This window comes from Dreissena polymorpha, chromosome 9, assembly GCF_020536995.1.
Source record: "Dreissena polymorpha isolate Duluth1 chromosome 9, UMN_Dpol_1.0, whole genome shotgun sequence".
Classification (NCBI taxonomy): Eukaryota; Metazoa; Mollusca; class Bivalvia; order Myida; family Dreissenidae; genus Dreissena; species Dreissena polymorpha.
Window position 1 is genome coordinate 19,225,517 of NC_068363.1, and position 18,521 is coordinate 19,244,037.

Genomic DNA, 18,521 nt, shown 5'->3' on the forward strand with positions numbered 1-18,521 from the left:
CAGAAAAAATGCAAAAACAAACAAGCACCAATAAACATTGCAGTTATATGTACAATTTTTAAGTAGATCTTTTAAAGCTGTCGAATCAATTAGAAATTACGTCAGTGGAGTACGTATCATGCATCAACTTCTTGGTTTCCCTTTAGAAAAAGTTAATCAATTTATATTGAATCAAAATGTTCCTTCAATGCAATATCTTTTGTACAGTCTTTAAATAGATTGGCATGTCCCTCGTTTAAATGCCATCTAGACAGATAATCTGCTAATCTGTTATCAATGCCTGGAATATGTACAGCTTTAATTTCAAATTCATACAACGCTGCAAAAAAGGTTAATTCTCTTAAACACTTTTGCATAAACTGACATTTCGATTTTCCAGAATTTAAAACTAAACAAACAGCCATATTGTCACACTGTACCACAATTCTTCTGTTTTTAAATTTCATGTACCACAAGTGCACACACACCACAATTGATAACATTTCTAAAGCGCTTATGTGCAAGTTTTGATTGTGTATGGCTGTGGGGAAAATTGCATGAAAGTAATGTCCCTGTAGATATCCACCACAGCCACTTAAGCAAGCGTCACTAGAAAATATATCGTCAGGAGTAGACCATGTCTCTGTTGAAATGACTGAAATACCATTATATAATGGTAAAAATGTTTTCCACCAATTCAAATCCTGTTTCACATGAGATGGAATTATATGAGGATTAATCTCAGAGTTCACCACATATATCTCTCGAAGCCAATTCAGTAATCTGTTTATGTATACACGACTGGCTTTGACACAAGCTCCTACAAAATTAAGCTTGCCCAACAACTGTTGTACTTCTTTCAAAGAAGCAACTTCCTTAACTAACCACTCATCTACTAATAACAATATTTCCTGCAACCTATCAGCAGTTATTTCTATAGTCATTTTAACTGTATCAAACAAAACGCCTAAGAACACCATTTTAGTACAAGGTTCTACTGACTTATCTTTGGCTTCTTCTAACCCACACTTTTGTAATACTGTCTCTAAACACAAATAAGCAAATTTTGCATATTCTTTCCTCTCAGCCCCTGCAAAGTCATCAAGATAATTTAAAATTATCACACCAAGCTTTAACAAAATGTAAGCTACAGCGTTTGTTACTCTCTGACAAATATAAGCTGCAGATCTAAGACCCATTGATAACACAGTATCACAAAAAATATGTTTTTTATAAATAAATGATACTAAATTGTAATCTCCTGGACATATATTAATTTGACGATAAGCCCGTTTTAAATCTTTTTAAACAGCAAACAACCTTTGCCTTTTGATTTAATCAAGCTACACATATCATCTATCTTAGGAAACATTAAATTTATAGTGTCCCCTAAATATTCTGATTTTGCTATACAATCATTCAATGCCTCACCTTTTGGGAAACTCAAATCTAAAATTATTCTTCTATTGTTAACATCTTTCTTGGGGACTGAATTCAAAGGTGATATCTTTAATTTGCTACTAAAAGGATTAGATCTAAACGGACCTAATATAGCATTATATTGCTTTTCTGTAGTCAAAAAATTTAACATTTGTTCTGGAAATTCATTGCAACCTTTATGATTAAAATATTTCCAAACAGGAAGTGTGTTTTCTAGTATGCTATCACATCCTACTGCACCAGTTGGAAAACCATATTTCAACAATTCACACACAGTTATGTCCGTATAATCTTGTAACATTGTCTGCATATAAGCTGTGTTAATTTTGAAATTTACTGGGATTTTGCATCCGATAAAATTATGTTTACCAGAAAGTTTTACTTTCTCATGAATCTCCACTTTTTCTAATGTTTCATTTACTGTGCCTTTTGTCCTGGTACAGATTTTACATGATTTAGAATGTGAACATAAATGCTTATTTATTGTTTTTGTACATGATTTTGATTTAAAACAGAATTTTGGCAAGAAAGCGTCCAATATCTCATTTTCATCTTCGAACTTCTGCGATATTTTTGTGAGTCACATCACTCGACTGGGGCATTCTGAGGAGCATTCTGGATGGGGTAATTTGGATTGATCATTTTGCCAGCAGGTCGCGCAGATGTGTAAAGCATATCTCATTTTGCCTTTAACTACGGCGGTATGGTCCGTTTTATGCTGGCATTTGTTTCTTTGATATGAAGCACAAAACCAAACTGTGGACTCTTCTTTGAGTGGATTTTCAGCTTTTCTTGTCTTGAAATTAACATTAGAGTTCCGTTTTATGCTGCCATGACTTTTAATTAAGAATCTATTTAAAATAGCTATTTCTAGATATTGAAATTCGTCACTCCATTTCTTTTTTCCCAACTCAATTTCTCTCAATACTGCCGCGTAATAACATTTGAGACCTTCAAATTCATACGATGAACTTAGATAAAGAATTCGTTTGAGAAGTTCTAATCTCCCTTTTCTTTCAGTTCTATTTGTTTGTGAATCAGATATGATTTCCAACTCTCCAGCAATAAATAAATTGAGCTCTAGATCTTCGAACGATATATTTTTGCTGACAAATTCATATCGTAGATATGTATGAGGGTACCTTTGTGCGTATTTAACTTTATCCTGTGATTTTATTGCTATTCCTGATTTTTTGCGTTTATCTTTTTTAATTCTGTGCACACTTTCCCTGTCAGATTCAGATTGGGATTCTCCATAAGAACTAGTTGAATACTGTGCAGAAGAGGAAGATGAGCTATTAACTTCTTCACTAGAATCACTACTATCGGAATCTGATAACAACCCTAATGTAGAGATTTGTTTTTTAACAGTCTTTTTCAAATTGTTATTCTTTCTTAAGTCTTTGATGGTGAGTTTTTCTGCCTTATCTTTCTTAGTTTTAACATTAACAAAGTCATTCTGTAAAGAGTTTACTTTACCCTTCAGTGATTCCACTTTTGCCCTTTGTCTGTCTAGTTCCTTTTTCGTCTCCTGGAAGACCCTTCTCCTGGTCAACTTTTCTTCCTACTGCTTCAGCATTTCTAATTCTTCCTTCATCACCAGAAGTTGCTGTTCGTATACTTCTTCGTCATCTGGCAACTGGAGGACGCCATATTGGTTGACTTCCGATCCCGCCATTATCTCTGAACTCTTTGTTTGGTTCGTCTCAATCCCTTCGAAGGCCCCTTCTTCTGTCTTTCCAGACGTGTGTAAAGATTTATAATCTTTTCTTCTTGTGTCCCTTTTTGATCGATTACTCATTATATACATTTAAAATAACATTTATATAGAGACTATGTTTGCTGGGGGAAGCAACTTTCCCCTTTAAATTATGTGGTTACACTACACTCAATTGTACTTTCATCGTTCTTTCCAATGTTTATAAAATTAATACGACAGAAATCTCTACTTGACAAAAGAATCCTGTTTACAACATTTCATCCAAATAAACCGAAGTCACAAACGATAACAATGACTTAGAACCACAATAAAAATTATTTTCTAGTAAATTTTTTAACGCTGTGATTTCATCTAAAACAAAAACAAGTATGAAAGCTTCTTCACGGATACCGTGCGCACGAGATATTAAATCGACCAATCAGAAATAAGATGAGTGCATATCACCTGTCTAAAAATAGATAATCTTAGATAAAAATAGAATCTTTGACAACATGAACTTTTGTCAAGACAATTAAACATTTTAATCGTATCAAAATTAGCCTACGTCGTGCGCCGTCCTACGTTTACACTTTCTTTGTGATCAATCTAGAAGCCACATATATCGTCCACTGTAAATAAAACGTGATCTGAACATGTGTCCCAAATGAAATCTCGGCGGGATTGAAAAATGGGTCACGTGGGAAAAAAGGTTTGTATTTCAAATTAAGAAAATAATCTTGCGAACTCTCTAGATTCCACATGTATTATCCAATATTCAATAAATTTGCTTAGATAACGTTGCCCTATGATATATTATCCGACTTTAAAACTTTGTCCCGTGGGATCACAAACTTGGTCGCTAGGTCAAATTTAAGAAAAAGCCTGTAATCACTACAGATGCCGCGTTTATGACAAATTCTATACTCAACTTGGTCAGAACTTATTTTACAATTATATATCGAACAAGTTTGTAACTGGAGCATGTTGTGTCAATAACATGGCCACTAGGTCCTTGTGATCTTATGTAGTGCCGTGTCTTCACAAAACTTGTTCAGAACATTTGTCTAAATGATATCATGACCGACTTTGTAAAAGGGTCACGTGGGATAAAAAACTAAATCACCAAGTTTCATGAAAGAAAATGTTTTATAACATTGTTGATGTTACATCAGTAACGCACTCGTCGTGAAATTTGCTAACAATGTTTACGGAAAAATGGGTTGCTATAATATCTGGACTGTGTTAAAAACGATTGCGTTTTTTTAAGCTGCCATGTGTTTGGGCAGTTTTATTGTGAAACCTAGAGAAAAAACCAAATGAGAAAAGTTCCTTTGGGTCTCAGGTGAGCGCCTTTCGGCCTCTTACCCTTTGTTCAATGTGTGTTTTAGACAGTGTATTTTAGAGGTAAGACAAGCTTAACAAATCATTTTAACAGAAATGATTATTTAAACAAAAAGTATCAAATGACACATTTTAAGGAATTTACATGTGTTTTTATTTCGGTATGACAAAACTGCGAAACTATAATTGTCTTTAAAGGGTATTGAACATAGCAAGTATTATAGAAGTTTAACTTTAATAATCAATTAATCCCTAGCTGAATGGTCAGTGTTTTGTCGGATTATAGCCCATTGTCCGAAAAGTCGATCCGCAATAATCAGTGTCATTTATAGGCGATTGTTGTCGACATTTATAATGTAAATCATGAATTTGTTGTTTGTTTATGGCGCACTTATCTTTATTGCTTCACAAGTAGGGCTATTGGAGAAGTTTAAATTCCAAACGGAATCAATCGACGTGAAATGAGATGGCCCTTTGAATGTTTAATTGAATGGTGCGTAATAGGTATGATCGTGTTTTCCCAGGAAATTTAAAACACGGGTGCTTTGAGAAAAGAGTGTGGGATTAAAAGTGGATGGTGTTCACATCTTTTGCAAAATGTGTACGTGTTTTTTTTCATTATTTGAGTCGCGTTCTGAGAAAGCTGTGCAAAATGCATGTGCGTAAAGTGTCGTCCAGTTTAGCCTGTGCAATCCGCATATCATATTCAGGGACGACATTTTCCGCCTAAATAGGATTTTTGCTACGAAGAGACTTCATGTAAACGAAAAATGTCATAAAAGCGGAAAGTGTCGTCCCTGATTAGCCAGGCTAATCTGGCACGACACTTTTCGCACATGCATTATGCCCAGTTTCCTCACAACACGACTGATTTTTTTTTACCAGGTATGTGAGTTTACAATCGCAGAATTCTTTCGTTAACATCATTCGTCGAAGAACATTTACGAAGGCGAATAACTGCATATTGTTATTCTTTTTAGCCAGTTACAAAAACTTTCTTTGTTGCAAAGCGAGTTATCTTAAATGTTGAGTTTTGGGGGGAAATCTGACAAGATGTTAACTTATAATTTATATATATAATGCATTTCACAACGCATTAATATATTTTCGATGTAAACCAGCTGATCATCTCATAATAATCAAATGAGAAAAATACCATAAAACAAATTTATGCAGTTCTGCAATATTTTTACTTTCACAATACTAGGTTAAAAATTGCAATATAATCATAATTGAGCCACGTCATGCGAGAATGATTATTATGCGTTCAGTGTAGCTGTCCGATCATGACATAACGAAGCCTTATTTGACTATACCGCGGACATGCTAGCTCCTGGCCTGACTATGCGGATGCGCAGGCTGGTCTGGAGCTACCGTGGGCACATGCGGTATAACACCCATATTCGTATGACGTGGCTCAATTGTCAATGATCAATAAGAGTGTTTGTTCATAAAGATGTTTTCAATTGAGTAGATGCTTTTATACCATATAAGTGTCATTATGTCTTTACATAATGGATAAAGGTAAAAGACAAGTTAATGACAGTGCTAATGACTTATTTGTTACAGGAACGTTCAGAATGTTTATGCATTGTTATACATGCAGACACATAGTCTTAATGTGCAGCTTTCGCTTCTTACTTAAAATTACTATAACTTTAAAAAATCGTATTGAATAAAATGAATTTTCTTGTTTTCTTGCTTGTCTCATACATGTGTTTAAAACAAATAAATGCTATCTTTTAAATTCTGCATATAATGAGGTAGACGTAAGGAATGCATGGTGAACACTTTTTAATGATTAACATGACCCTTGTTTTGTAAAATTTGGTAGAGCTTCACACTTAATTACTGTATTCAAACGTCTGGTAATTATTTGAAATTTCAACTTCTCACACAGCCATTGTCGCTAGAGATTTTCTTCTCTGATATAAAACTCGATTATTTCAACTGATTAGCCTACATATTCATTATTCCTCCGGCAAAATGTAAACATAATTTTTTGACAAAACGATTAAAATCAGCGATCGTAATTACTTGTGTATCCGTAACTATTTGCAGTGGTTATTGTTACGAATTGTTCAAAAGGAATTATTTGCGATGTCTTAAACCTTAAAACCTCAGAGGAAATATGTGTTCTTAAGTGAATAGAATCAAATAAAGTATTTATTTGTTGAACGGATAACTAACGGCTCGTCAATAATGGATGGCTTTGTACTAGTTGAAATTGAATTGCTTGATTGATACAGAAGGATACGTAGTTTGTAATAGCACTAAAACACGTTTGGGTAGATAGAAAAAGAAGATTCGCAAATGTGTAAGACCGGAAAAGTAACTCAATAACTTGAATTGTATGTAATATAGTTTCATGAAAAACATTAGAAAAAGGCAGCTGCGAAATAAATGTTAACGGTAAGGGATTTAAAGTGTTTGGTAATACATATATTTATATGTGTTCCTTGATTTTATTTATATCGTTTCATTCAAAATAATCATTGAAATATTTTTTTCCAAGAACTCACGCATTCTAAAACATAAGTCCCATTGTGACAACAAATATTAAATCACCAATGTGGGTACACCCACATTCACGTCTAAAAGAGGGTGATACTCGTGAATTCAAACTCCTGATTTACTCATGGTAATTTATTGTGATGTTTGCAATTTCTTAAGTGTTAAAATAGTCAGTTTCTTTGCAGAAACCACGATTAAACGCCTTGCCACCAAGACACAGTCAATGGTTCAGAGGTTGAGGAGGAAATGGACTGCTTATAAGACAAAAACAAAGTGGGACCAAGCGACATAATGCTGTGATGATGCGGTGAATTTCATCAGGGGGAAAATATTGCGTTGTAAGCACACAATCAACTCGACTTATGATGGGGTCGATGTATATGAGTGACGTCATTCTGAATGAGAACCTAATAACCACTGGATACCGGAAGTTCTGGTCGGTAAAGGGCACTGCCACGGGCTATCATCGGCGACCGGAAGACGACATCCGCACCGTCAGACACAGGTAACTAAACAGCTTGCACTGAGACTGGGTCGCTCGACGCGCTCAATATAATTTTTGTAAGAGTTGTATGTATCAATGCAAAAACACGCCATCACAATATACCAAAAGTGAGCTGTCAGCTGCATCGGTAGGAGAGAAATCTAATGATAGCACGTGGTACTTTTATTTATTATACAAGTCACACCGCTTTAATTATAATAATAATAATAATAATAATAATAATAATAATAATAATAATAATAATAATAATAATTATTATTATTATTATTATAATTATTATTATTATTATACAAGTCACATCGCTTTAATTATAATAATAATAATAATAATAATAAGAAGAAGAAGAAGAAGAAGAAGAAGAAGAAGAAGAAGAAGAAGAAGAATTATTATTATTATTATTATTATTATTATTATTATTATTATCATTATTAGCATTATTATTATTATTATTATTATTATTATTATTATTATTATTATTATTATCATTATTTCTATATAATCAGCAGCAGCCATTTTTATCATTATAGCATTATCAGCATCATCATAGCCATCTTCACCTTAACAACAGCAGCGTCTACATACCAACATTACAAAACAGCAATTACCAAGAAATGATAATATAATATAATATAAACATCGTAATTAAAATAAAATATTTATCAAAATAGCAAGGTAATACTATTCGAAATTGTATTGTTCATTTGAATAATACAATGTGTGTCTCTTATATGCCTTCGACGATGTCTAGCTCTACACAGTTGGTAATCAAACGTAAACCTTTATTTTGAATAAACGATCACTAATTTGCATGTCATTTTGCTTCTACTGTGGTCGACGGTATATCTACAAAACCACCTAACATTAATTCTATGTTTATGGAGAGCTTTTCAAAACGAACAATGAATAGCTCAATAAATGTTTAAGCTACTTTGCTATGCATATGTTTTCTTAAGTAAACCGTTCATGGTTGTAATAAAAAACTAACACATAAATTATTTTATTTACGATGCCATACGATTTACTTTACTTTTTTTAAAGTTTACTTAGGGGATTAAAATATCTTTATTGAGCGCCAGACGCATGTTAATGATAAGACGAAATTTGTTTAGAAATAAAGAAACTTGGAATTTTGTTGACTCGAATAATTGGAGTTTTAAAATTGAACTTTGAAAAGGAGATGTACCAAATACTAGTAAGAAGTTACCTACGTGTTAGTAACACAAACGCTCGGGAATGGATTGATTTAATCATTTATCCAAACACTATTAGTTAGTTATTCGACCTATTTCTTAAAGTGGCAAATTGCAGACCAATTGTTCCTAAGTACCGGTACGAAGTGTTTGCGATTATTGAATGAAATGGAAATAGAATTGTAAACATTTTAATTTAAATAGTGAATACTAGTATATTGGAATTCCATTGGCAATATAGTACCTGTGGATTAAGCGTTATTTGCAATCTTAGATATCAGATTTTAAATTAAAATCGAGTAATCAAAAGAAGTTGCAAAATTGGATTTTACATTTTGTTATCGAACACTAAAATAATAACTACAATCAAACAATTTGGCGTTTCAACTTTAGTAATGAAATTGAAGAGTAATTTTGTTTGAATATGGTAATGGTTTTTATGTTTTATTGAAGGTTCAAACGTGCATTGTACCAAATTATCTGTTTCGATTCGTAAAGCGGACAACTTAAAAGCAATTCAACATAAATACAATACATAAACGATATTTTTCTCTGTTCGCCATGTAATTCTCATTTTTATAATGTGCCCGCGTTCAATTTCAAATGAGACCTCTTGTGTTCGTGGCTCCTACAGCCTTGATATACCATTACTTATTGAATGTCGTTGTAAGATAAACGAGCTACAATCACGCGTGAACGATACATGTTTTATCCATATTAGTGCTTGGAGCTCTTGGAATTCATTGAATTCATGTCATCCTCATGGCTTATGATAATCATAAACATAGCCAGAAGATGGCTCTATCGTCCTTTTCCCCCCGTTCACCGCGACAACAAGCCGCCGGGGACCAGCGCCTGTTAATGTACCGCTTTTCTAAACATAGATCGCGATCATGTGGAGCTGTGTACCATCGGGGACGTCAGGAACTAAATCGGGGCGCGAAAACCCAGAAACAGGACGAATTCCTTCCGAGCGCGACACGTGACGGGATTTTGCGGGAACCCACTGGCCAGATTCAACGATTGCCGCACTACAGGGTACCCCAATTATCATCATCCGGGGAAAACGGGAATTGTGCAAACGAGAATATCCAGGGAAACGGACAAAGGCGTACGGGGTTCGGCGACAGTTCAATGGTGTTGACAAATACCGGTGACCACCACGTGACTGACGGGTCACGTGTCACCGGAATGACGGATATTGTTGTGGATTTAAACCAGGATAATTTAGATCTGACGTGGAAAAATCTTCTTGGATCCAGTGCTAAAACGGGATTCGCCCGCCTTGACACAGTAAGTACCGGTATTCCCAGTCAGTTACATTTTCTTCGGTTAAATTGCTGAAAAGCGAATTAAAAATACAATGTCTGGACAATAACCCCAATACACAGAAACATCTAAACAAACATGGCGAGTGTTTATAGTGATCGAGACACAATCAGACAACATATACATAATGTTTCTTGATTACATTAATTGGAGATACCGGTATATCGATTTATCAGAATTTGTGTAAGTGACGGGTCAAATTTTTAAAATTGATTTATACTGAAGGTTAATTAATAGCCGTCATAGTTTATATCTAAAATCCCATTAGCAATCTGATTAACTTGAAGGCTTACACGATGATTGGCCCTAACCAAGTTTTCAAAAGAGTATTAAAAATAAGTAACAGCCAACATAAATACGCCTTAACCGATTGAGAATGTCGACTTTATAGCGATACTGCCAGTCTAGAGCTATTAACGATTACATTGACATTAATATCTTGATGTTGAATCGTACAATTATTATAATATGCTTATACGGTAATTGAAATCTGTTGCGTTTTTGTAAGGTTATTTTTTAATTAGTTTTTTTATTGATTGCTGATGGAAAAAATGACACTTAATCTTTATTTTGATTATAACGTGTTTAAGTCCCCAACTTTCTTAGTATTTTCTTAATACGTGTAACTGTATAAGGGGAGTGTTTCTTTGCGCACTTATTTTATAAGTTTACATTAAACGTAATTATAGAAGTTGAACGATAGTGTTATGAACTGGTTAACATGGTAAGTTATAAAGGGAATACATAATTGCATTTAATATTTCGAATGCAAATTTAATATTTACTAATTTATTAACAGTACAAAAGATTAAAATAATTTGCACAATTATATTGAGAAATAAATACTTTTGGATAAAAGTAATACACATGGTTTGTCTGAATAGTGACAATGTTAAGAATCTGCTTAATCGACAAAAAATCGTATATCATTGTGTAAACTATGTTTTTAATTATTAGTACGTGTAGGGGGAGGAACATATTGATACAAAAGATTTACGTGAAATATTTAGAATAAATGAGTTGAAATAAATTATCAACATGGACCTTAATTGGAGATTTTATAAAAGAGTTTGTAATAATGACTTACTCAAGTTGAAGTTACTGAACTTGTAGTTAAAAAACTCGAGTATATCAAGTATTGCACAGTTTCATCCTATTATTATACAATTGTGTTATTAATGAAATGAAGCATGATAAAAATGAGTACACACGCATTTGTTATAAAGGGGCCTTTTTACAGATTTTGGCATGAATTGAAGTTTGTAATTTAATGCTTTATATTGGTAAATGTAAACAATAGATCTAAAAAGCTCCAGATAAAAAATACAATAAAAAAAGCAAAAAAAAGTAACCCTCAATTGGGCTCGAACCACTGATCCCTGGAGTTCTGGAGTAAAAGTCTACCGCTTTAACCACTCGGCCACCCGTTCTCATACACACAAAAGGATGTATTTTATACTTTATATAAGCAATCCTCCTAGTATCACAAAATATAACGACAACAACAGAACTTTCCAAAGTATTCAATCGTATCGCGTTGCAACGCTCTATAATTTTCAGGTTTTTAAATCGTCAAAAGATGAATATTGTGGATATTTTAGAGCATGGTAAATTATGAGCATTACTGTTTTCTCACAAATATCATAACGACACCACAAATTTGCGAATCTGAAATAACTTTTTTTATTTTGTCAATTCACCAAAACGTGAAAAGGCCCATTTTAGGACTGTGGAATAAAAGGGAAACACATACATTTAGTATAATTTTTTTAGCAATGTCGATTAGAATTCAATTTTAAGATAATAATGTTGTGTATTTTATGAGATATATATATATATGTACAACAACAACACGCGTTAAGCAATAAAGCTTATACTAACTATAAGTTCATAGCTAACAAATACACAAACGATAAATAATTTTGATATATACAAGTAAAGGCAGAAATGGAACTATTTTATACAATTATTTGTCTGATGAGGTAAAAAGGCCCCGCCACCGCAATAAGTGTTATAATGTTCGCACATGTTTCATGAAAAATGAAGTTAAATTCGCGTGTTTGACGTAACACGCGTCTGTCATCGATATTAAAATTGGCCGGGATGCACTCACAAACTTGGCTCGAAATGCGTTAAGTGTCGTTCAAGATTACCCTGTGCTTGCTTATCAGGAACGACACTTTCCACCCAAACTCGATGTTTTGTTAAAAAGAGACTTCCTTTAAACGAAGCACTATATAAATACTATATAAATACTAAATAAGTTCGGAAATGCTGCACCTGATTAGCCTATGTGGACTGCAGAGTCTAATCTTGAACGACACTTAACGAACATGCATTGAGCAACGTATGCCGAGAGAGGTGCAGTTTTTTAATTCACATAAATCTGAACTTGAATCTTCAGAAGAATCATACATATATCATGTGCATGCATCTCACGTGCAGGTTTATAAAATGAACCTCGCTCTTAGAAAATCGGAGCTTAATGCATGCGTGTAAAGTGTTATCCCAAATTAACCTTTGAAATCCGCATAGACTACTCAGGGACGATACGTTCTGCTTTTATTGTAATTTTTGTTTAAATAAAGTCTCCATATAGAGAAAATCCAGTTGAGGCGGAGAGTGTCGTCCTGATATGTCTGTGCGGACTGCACAGCCTAATCTGGGACAACACCTTTCGCGCATGGATTAACTCCCTTTTTCGAGCGAGGTTACAATTCAAGTCGTCTTTGCAGTTTAAGCGCAACTGCATTTTGATGCGATCTGCACCTATAGTTTATGGAAACGAATGATATAAATGTTTGTTTATACTTGATTATTGGCCCTTCAGAATCGACTTGAATGCCAGTGTAAAACAATAAATAAGAAGTCTGTTCGATACGGACATCTTGAAGCCGAAGTCATTAAATAAGATTGAAGTCAACGGCGTTGTAAATTGCGCACGTGTAAGCTCTCTTCAACGTCTGTCGCCATCAAAGAGTGGAATATCTTGGCTCGATGGATTATTAAATATTTTATCTTGAGTTATCACTTTCTCATTTTTTTCGAATGAAACGTACGTGGTTTAGTGTTTTAATAGTGTTTTAAATGTAAATAAATAGCAACAGTGAACTGTATGCTTTTATTATATATTTACGCTGATACATATAATAATATGTTAGTGTATAAAATGTACTTTCTGTGATAATGTGATGTGATACATAGCAAAGAAATCGGAAATTCGGTTACAGCTAATCACACTTTTTTCATTGATCGCCCGTGGATCGTGATTGAATGTTACGCAGTTCCGACATCCAGAAAATTATTAATAATATAAATGCAAATTGTACTTGCAAAATGCAAATGTAAAGGTCACGCGGTGATGTAATTATTGGTGTGTTAGAATGGAACGCGTAATGACACTGTGGATCATTTGCAAGAGGTGATTGTGATGACAAACACAATTGACAATATAAAAACTTGTAAACGAAGCAGTAATTATACATTGGAAAATAATTATTTTCCTACTGCGTGATTACAAAAGAAACGTGTTTTTTATTTAAACATACTTGACACAGGAGTATAATAAATAAAAAACATGTTTCGAACGGAGAGGAATGCCCGCACGTGTTTCGGAAACAGGAAGGTATTACTGAGTGTTCACGTAAGCGAAACTCTTCACGTTGACGTCATTCGACCGCCGTACATAAATGTACCGTTAATTGCGAAGCAGAAAAATTTAAAAGTAAGTTCTGGTTATTGTGGATTGCTATTGAACGATATAAAATTATTTCATTTAAAAATCACAACAACAATCAATTAAAATACTTGTAGAAAGTATGATGCAAAGGGGACACGCGACGTTGGAAATTACTTTTAACGTAACAGTGTTATGTTTGTTTTATACTATGCGAAACTACTGACTAAATCTCTTAACGCTTAAGAATTAATAGCACAGGTCTTAAAATGTTAATTTGAAAAAAAATAAATTAAATGTTAGTTCTACTTTTACATCAAAAATATGCGTTAGTGTTGTTCTGGTATGCCTAAAAGTTTGTTACACGGTATTTGTCTTGCGAAAAAAAAAAGAAGATAACATTTCTGACAGCTGAATGCTTGTAGATCGCATCAACATCATTATTAGGAGTCGCTCAATGAATGGAGAAAAACGTCATTATTTTCCATACGTATTCTGTGGTGGTGGCGCTTAATTGTTATACATTAGTAATTATAAACTATTGTGGGACAGACTTTTCTTGCCTTTGATCCAGCGCACACATAAGTATTGTACATTTTGATTATGTTTTACGAGTACTATTTCGAATCGTCAATGCTGTAATACACATTGTATATAACGCACGGACAGATTCTTACAATAGTACTGATAATATTGAAGTATTTCTGATGCATGTTACAACTCGTGGTTTACCATATGGTATCCATGGCGATGTTGCAGAAGACGCTGCAGGAGATAGGCTGGGTGTCCGGTGCCGAGGAGACCAGCGACCGGCGGCTTACCAACGGTATGTACACGTCATCTGACGCCAATATACGATTAGCCTTGCATTTCAATTATATTTTTAGCTCGGCTGTTTTCGGAGAAAACCGAAGGTATTGTCATAGCCAGCTCGTCGTCCGCCGTCTGACGTCCGCCGTCCGCGTCGTGCTAAAGTCTGAACATTTTGTTAAGGTTTTGAACATTGGCTCTAAAATCAAAGTGCTTCAACCTACAACTTTGAAACTTCATATGCGGCTGCACCTTGATGAGTTCTACATGCCACACCCATTTTTGGGTCACTAGGTCAAAGGTCAAGGTCACTGTGACCTCTAAAAAATAAATAAATTCTGACAAGCTTTCATTTATTCAAAGCTGCACCCGCAGCCGAGCGTGGCACCCGTTATGCGGTGCTCTTGTTATATATGCATCAACAGCCTTAGGAGGGCTTATTTAGAATATTTAAAGTGCGTTTCCTGGGTAGAAACAGTTTTAGAAGAATATTTCGATAACGCTCCATAAGTGGAGATCAAATCCGGGACCTCCTGATCGCTAACCAGGCACCACATCCACTACGGCACTACACGTAGACGTTGAAATCTTAGTTCTTTAACCTCGCTACTAGGAAATTGATTTTATTTTAAATGAGAAGGGGATGCATGATGTTCATGCAGTAATAATATAATGATTTTTTTATTTATAAGCTTAATGTAGATGTGTATGTAGGCCAAAAATATGTGTTGTTAATGACACGTTGATGCACTTTGTGAAATGGAACGCTTGAACAAGGATATGTAAAATTGTCGGATACTTTTCGCTTTGTTGATTAGATATAGAGTTGTGGGTCTTAAGTGACAAAGTACAAGTATTTGGTGTAAAATGCATGAACTTGCTATATCTCAGCAATCAACAAAAAAAATCGTTAAAATCTATATTTACCGGGAGCCGAAAACAATCGAGTAGAATGACAATCAGTTTCAGTACTTTTTAATGGTTATGACCCTTTGATAATGATTATATATCGTATAATAGAACGATTTCCACACTGGCTATGTTCAAGAAAACACTAAAATGTCTTAAGTGAAGATGATAAAATGGTTTGATTACAAGAGATCACCATCCATATTTTCAGGATATAAAGCTCCTTATAATGGTTTTCAAAAACATAAATGCGCCTTCAAATAAATTTGATATAATATTTATTGAAAAGGTTGTGTATGGGTCGGTTACCAGGACAAATCGCAAACCACTGCACCATGCTCAAATTAATGGCATTTCAAAGAAACGAATATTAAAGGTACACAGTGCATCAACGTCAAGATATTTAGTCAATGGCGCCCTGTTCTAAATTCTTATGTTTACAACATTACATGTGACACAGAATGGAATGATATCTATAAATTTGCATTTTAAATTCGGCAAAACTTGTCATTTGCGATGTTGATCCTTTATTTATTGCATGGTTTTCTACAAATAATGCGTGAAATTAATTCACCAATGAATTAAATTATCCTTAAAGCAAAGTAAAAATGTAAACGGACGTTGTAACCATGACAATTATTCTAGTAATGATCGACTTACAAAGTGACAGGACCATACGTTTGCGTCAGTGCAGACAGCTACATATTTTAATCACACGCATTTATACAGTCTTGTTTTCAACAATGACATGGTAAAAAGCACACAATGCTAGAACATTCTTAAAAGTGCACATTTTAACAAACCCTTTATTAGAAACGTGTTTATTTCTCTACAAATTTTATACATATATTCAATTTGCCATGTCCCTTACGATGAAGGCAAAATCCACAAATACGTTAATGTGACCCGAACTTTGTGGAGTCAAATCATTTGCTGTTCGTCTTTTGCTCAAACGTACATCAACTTGTATTTGTTATGTTCAAAGTTCATGTAAAGGAAGACATTGCAAAGACAAATATGTTTGCATTTTGGACCTATACAATTTTTAACAATATACAAAATATAGTACTTAGCATTTTGTTCACGAAGCGTCTCTTTTACGGACAGGTCGAACACAGCTGGAGCAGTTTTACGAACCTCAACCTTTCGGCTGAAAGCATTCCTATGTCTGAAAACAAACAATTATAGATGTTTATAGCTAGTATAGTGTGTGTGTTTTCATCCTTTTGAACGAATTAATAATGGTTATTTAATGGATCTCGGCGCTTTTAAATTGACAAACACGCATGGTAAATAGCTGCAATGCGCTAAATGCATCCTGTATAAAAATATACAAACACGCCTGATACGTATGTGTCCTGTATAAATAGACCAACGTGCATGATACATAGCTGGGAAATTTGAAATGAGAAGCGTATAAAAATTAAAAAGACAAACATGCATGATACAAAGCTGGGATACACTTCATGCGTACTGGGTAAATAGACCAACATGAATGAGTCATAGCTGGAATACGCTTCATGCGTACTGGGTAAATAGACCGACATAAATGAGTCATAGCTGGAATACGCTTGCGACAGGGTAAATAGACCAACACGAATGAGTCATAGCTGGAATACGCGTCATGCGTATTGTAGACTAACATGAATGAGTCATAGCTGGAATACGCTTTATGCGTGCTGGGTAAATAGGCCGACACGCATAATACATAGCTGGAATACGCTAAATGCTCCCTGTGGTGATAGACCAACAAGCGTGATACTTTTCTGGAATACGCTTAAGTGGTCCTGCGTAAATTATGTTGGCTAAAGTATTTAACACAACAAATGTAATCACTTTTTATATATTTGCCAGATTGCAGTTAAAAAGTAAGTTTAAATCAAATAGTTGTAGACACATTTCGTTTTTTTTCTTTTGTACACGGAAGTCATTTACATCAGTAACTCGGAGATTTCTAAGTGCGCGATTATCTGTTTAAAGTTTGTACAATGACATTTATTGAAAACTTTGACATAAGGCTATGGTGGGGGGAATCGCATGATTAAATGGGGTCGAAAGCAATCAAATTTGTTTGAAGGTTATCGTATATATAATTTCAGACGAGCTTATATGCTTTGCTTTGTTAACCTTTTTGGAAAGAGCGAGATTTAAAGATGACTGTTAACGGGGTACTTTGACCCAAAATCCAATTACGGTATTTGATTCTCAAATAGGTTTTGACGTCTGTTTAGTCCTGGATGGTAGAGTTAAAATATTGCAATGGTGAACAAAAGCAGTGAGTAGGTTTATATTATATATACATTGTTTATTTAAAATGAACTATATATACTTTATCGTAGTTTTATATGGCGAACAACTTTCTCAATCTCATGTTTTCGTATTATTATTTTCAGCAGAAGATATATACAAGCTCACAAAGGTAAGTGGAATTGCTACTCGTTTTTTCGATCGATTAAAAGTTAATTAAATGAGAACATAATTTACGATCAGGAATAGCAATCGTTCATATAAGAGCCAGTAAACACAATATATGAGTATTTGAAATACATGCAGTTTACATGTTTTCAAGTTAACGAAATATATAATCTCATTTTAAGTCGTCTATTCTATATAAAACTAATTGCCTCCAATAATTGAATTTTGACCAAACAGTGAAGCGGGATATTAAAAAACACATAGGAGGAATCTGAAATTAAGTTGTATCAAAGTAGATATATTTGAACAAATTGTCAATGTGAAATGCAAATATAGTCGGTATCCATTTTCATTTGAAAGAAGCATCATAAGTATATAAAACTTGGTTGTTGTAATACTTTAAAAAGTATGACCATGTTTTCTTAAAATACCAAAGCAGCCGTCATTCGCTAAATTCAATTGTGTGTTTGCATTTTCGAACAAGAGAGGCTTATATAGAAAATATTTAAAAAAATGTCGCAGGATTCAGTTACGTTTTGTTTAAGAGAACTCGTGATTTTGATTTTTTACAACTAGTTTGGTCTTTGATAGAAGGATATGTACGTAACACCGATATGACATAAATGTTTTATGATCAATAATCACGCTGTCACATGGAGGTATAATGCATGTTAACCGTACATGTACACTCGATCCCACAAGAAAGGAAATATA

At 34.0% G+C, this 18,521-nt stretch overlaps 1 protein-coding gene across 9 annotated transcripts in view; it reads left to right on the forward strand.

Annotated features, from left to right (window-relative positions):
• LOC127846506 (uncharacterized) overlaps positions 1-18,521 on the forward strand; it is a 69,310-nt gene that overhangs the window by 5,794 nt on the left and 44,995 nt on the right. For 4 of the 9 annotated variants that reach the window (XM_052377791.1, XM_052377795.1, XM_052377797.1 and 1 more), the window contains exons 2-5: positions 7,159-7,478; positions 9,553-9,961; positions 14,433-14,499; positions 17,786-17,811. In XM_052377791.1, the coding sequence (XP_052233751.1) occupies positions 7,336-7,478; positions 9,553-9,961; positions 14,433-14,499; positions 17,786-17,811 (645 nt within the window). In that variant the 5' untranslated portion in view covers positions 7,159-7,335. Of the gene's footprint in view, positions 1-7,158; positions 7,479-9,552; positions 9,962-12,905; positions 13,722-14,432; positions 14,500-17,785; positions 17,812-18,521 lie in introns of those variants that run through there. The other 5 variants (XM_052377793.1, XM_052377796.1, XM_052377798.1 and 2 more) reach the window with 3 other exon arrangements.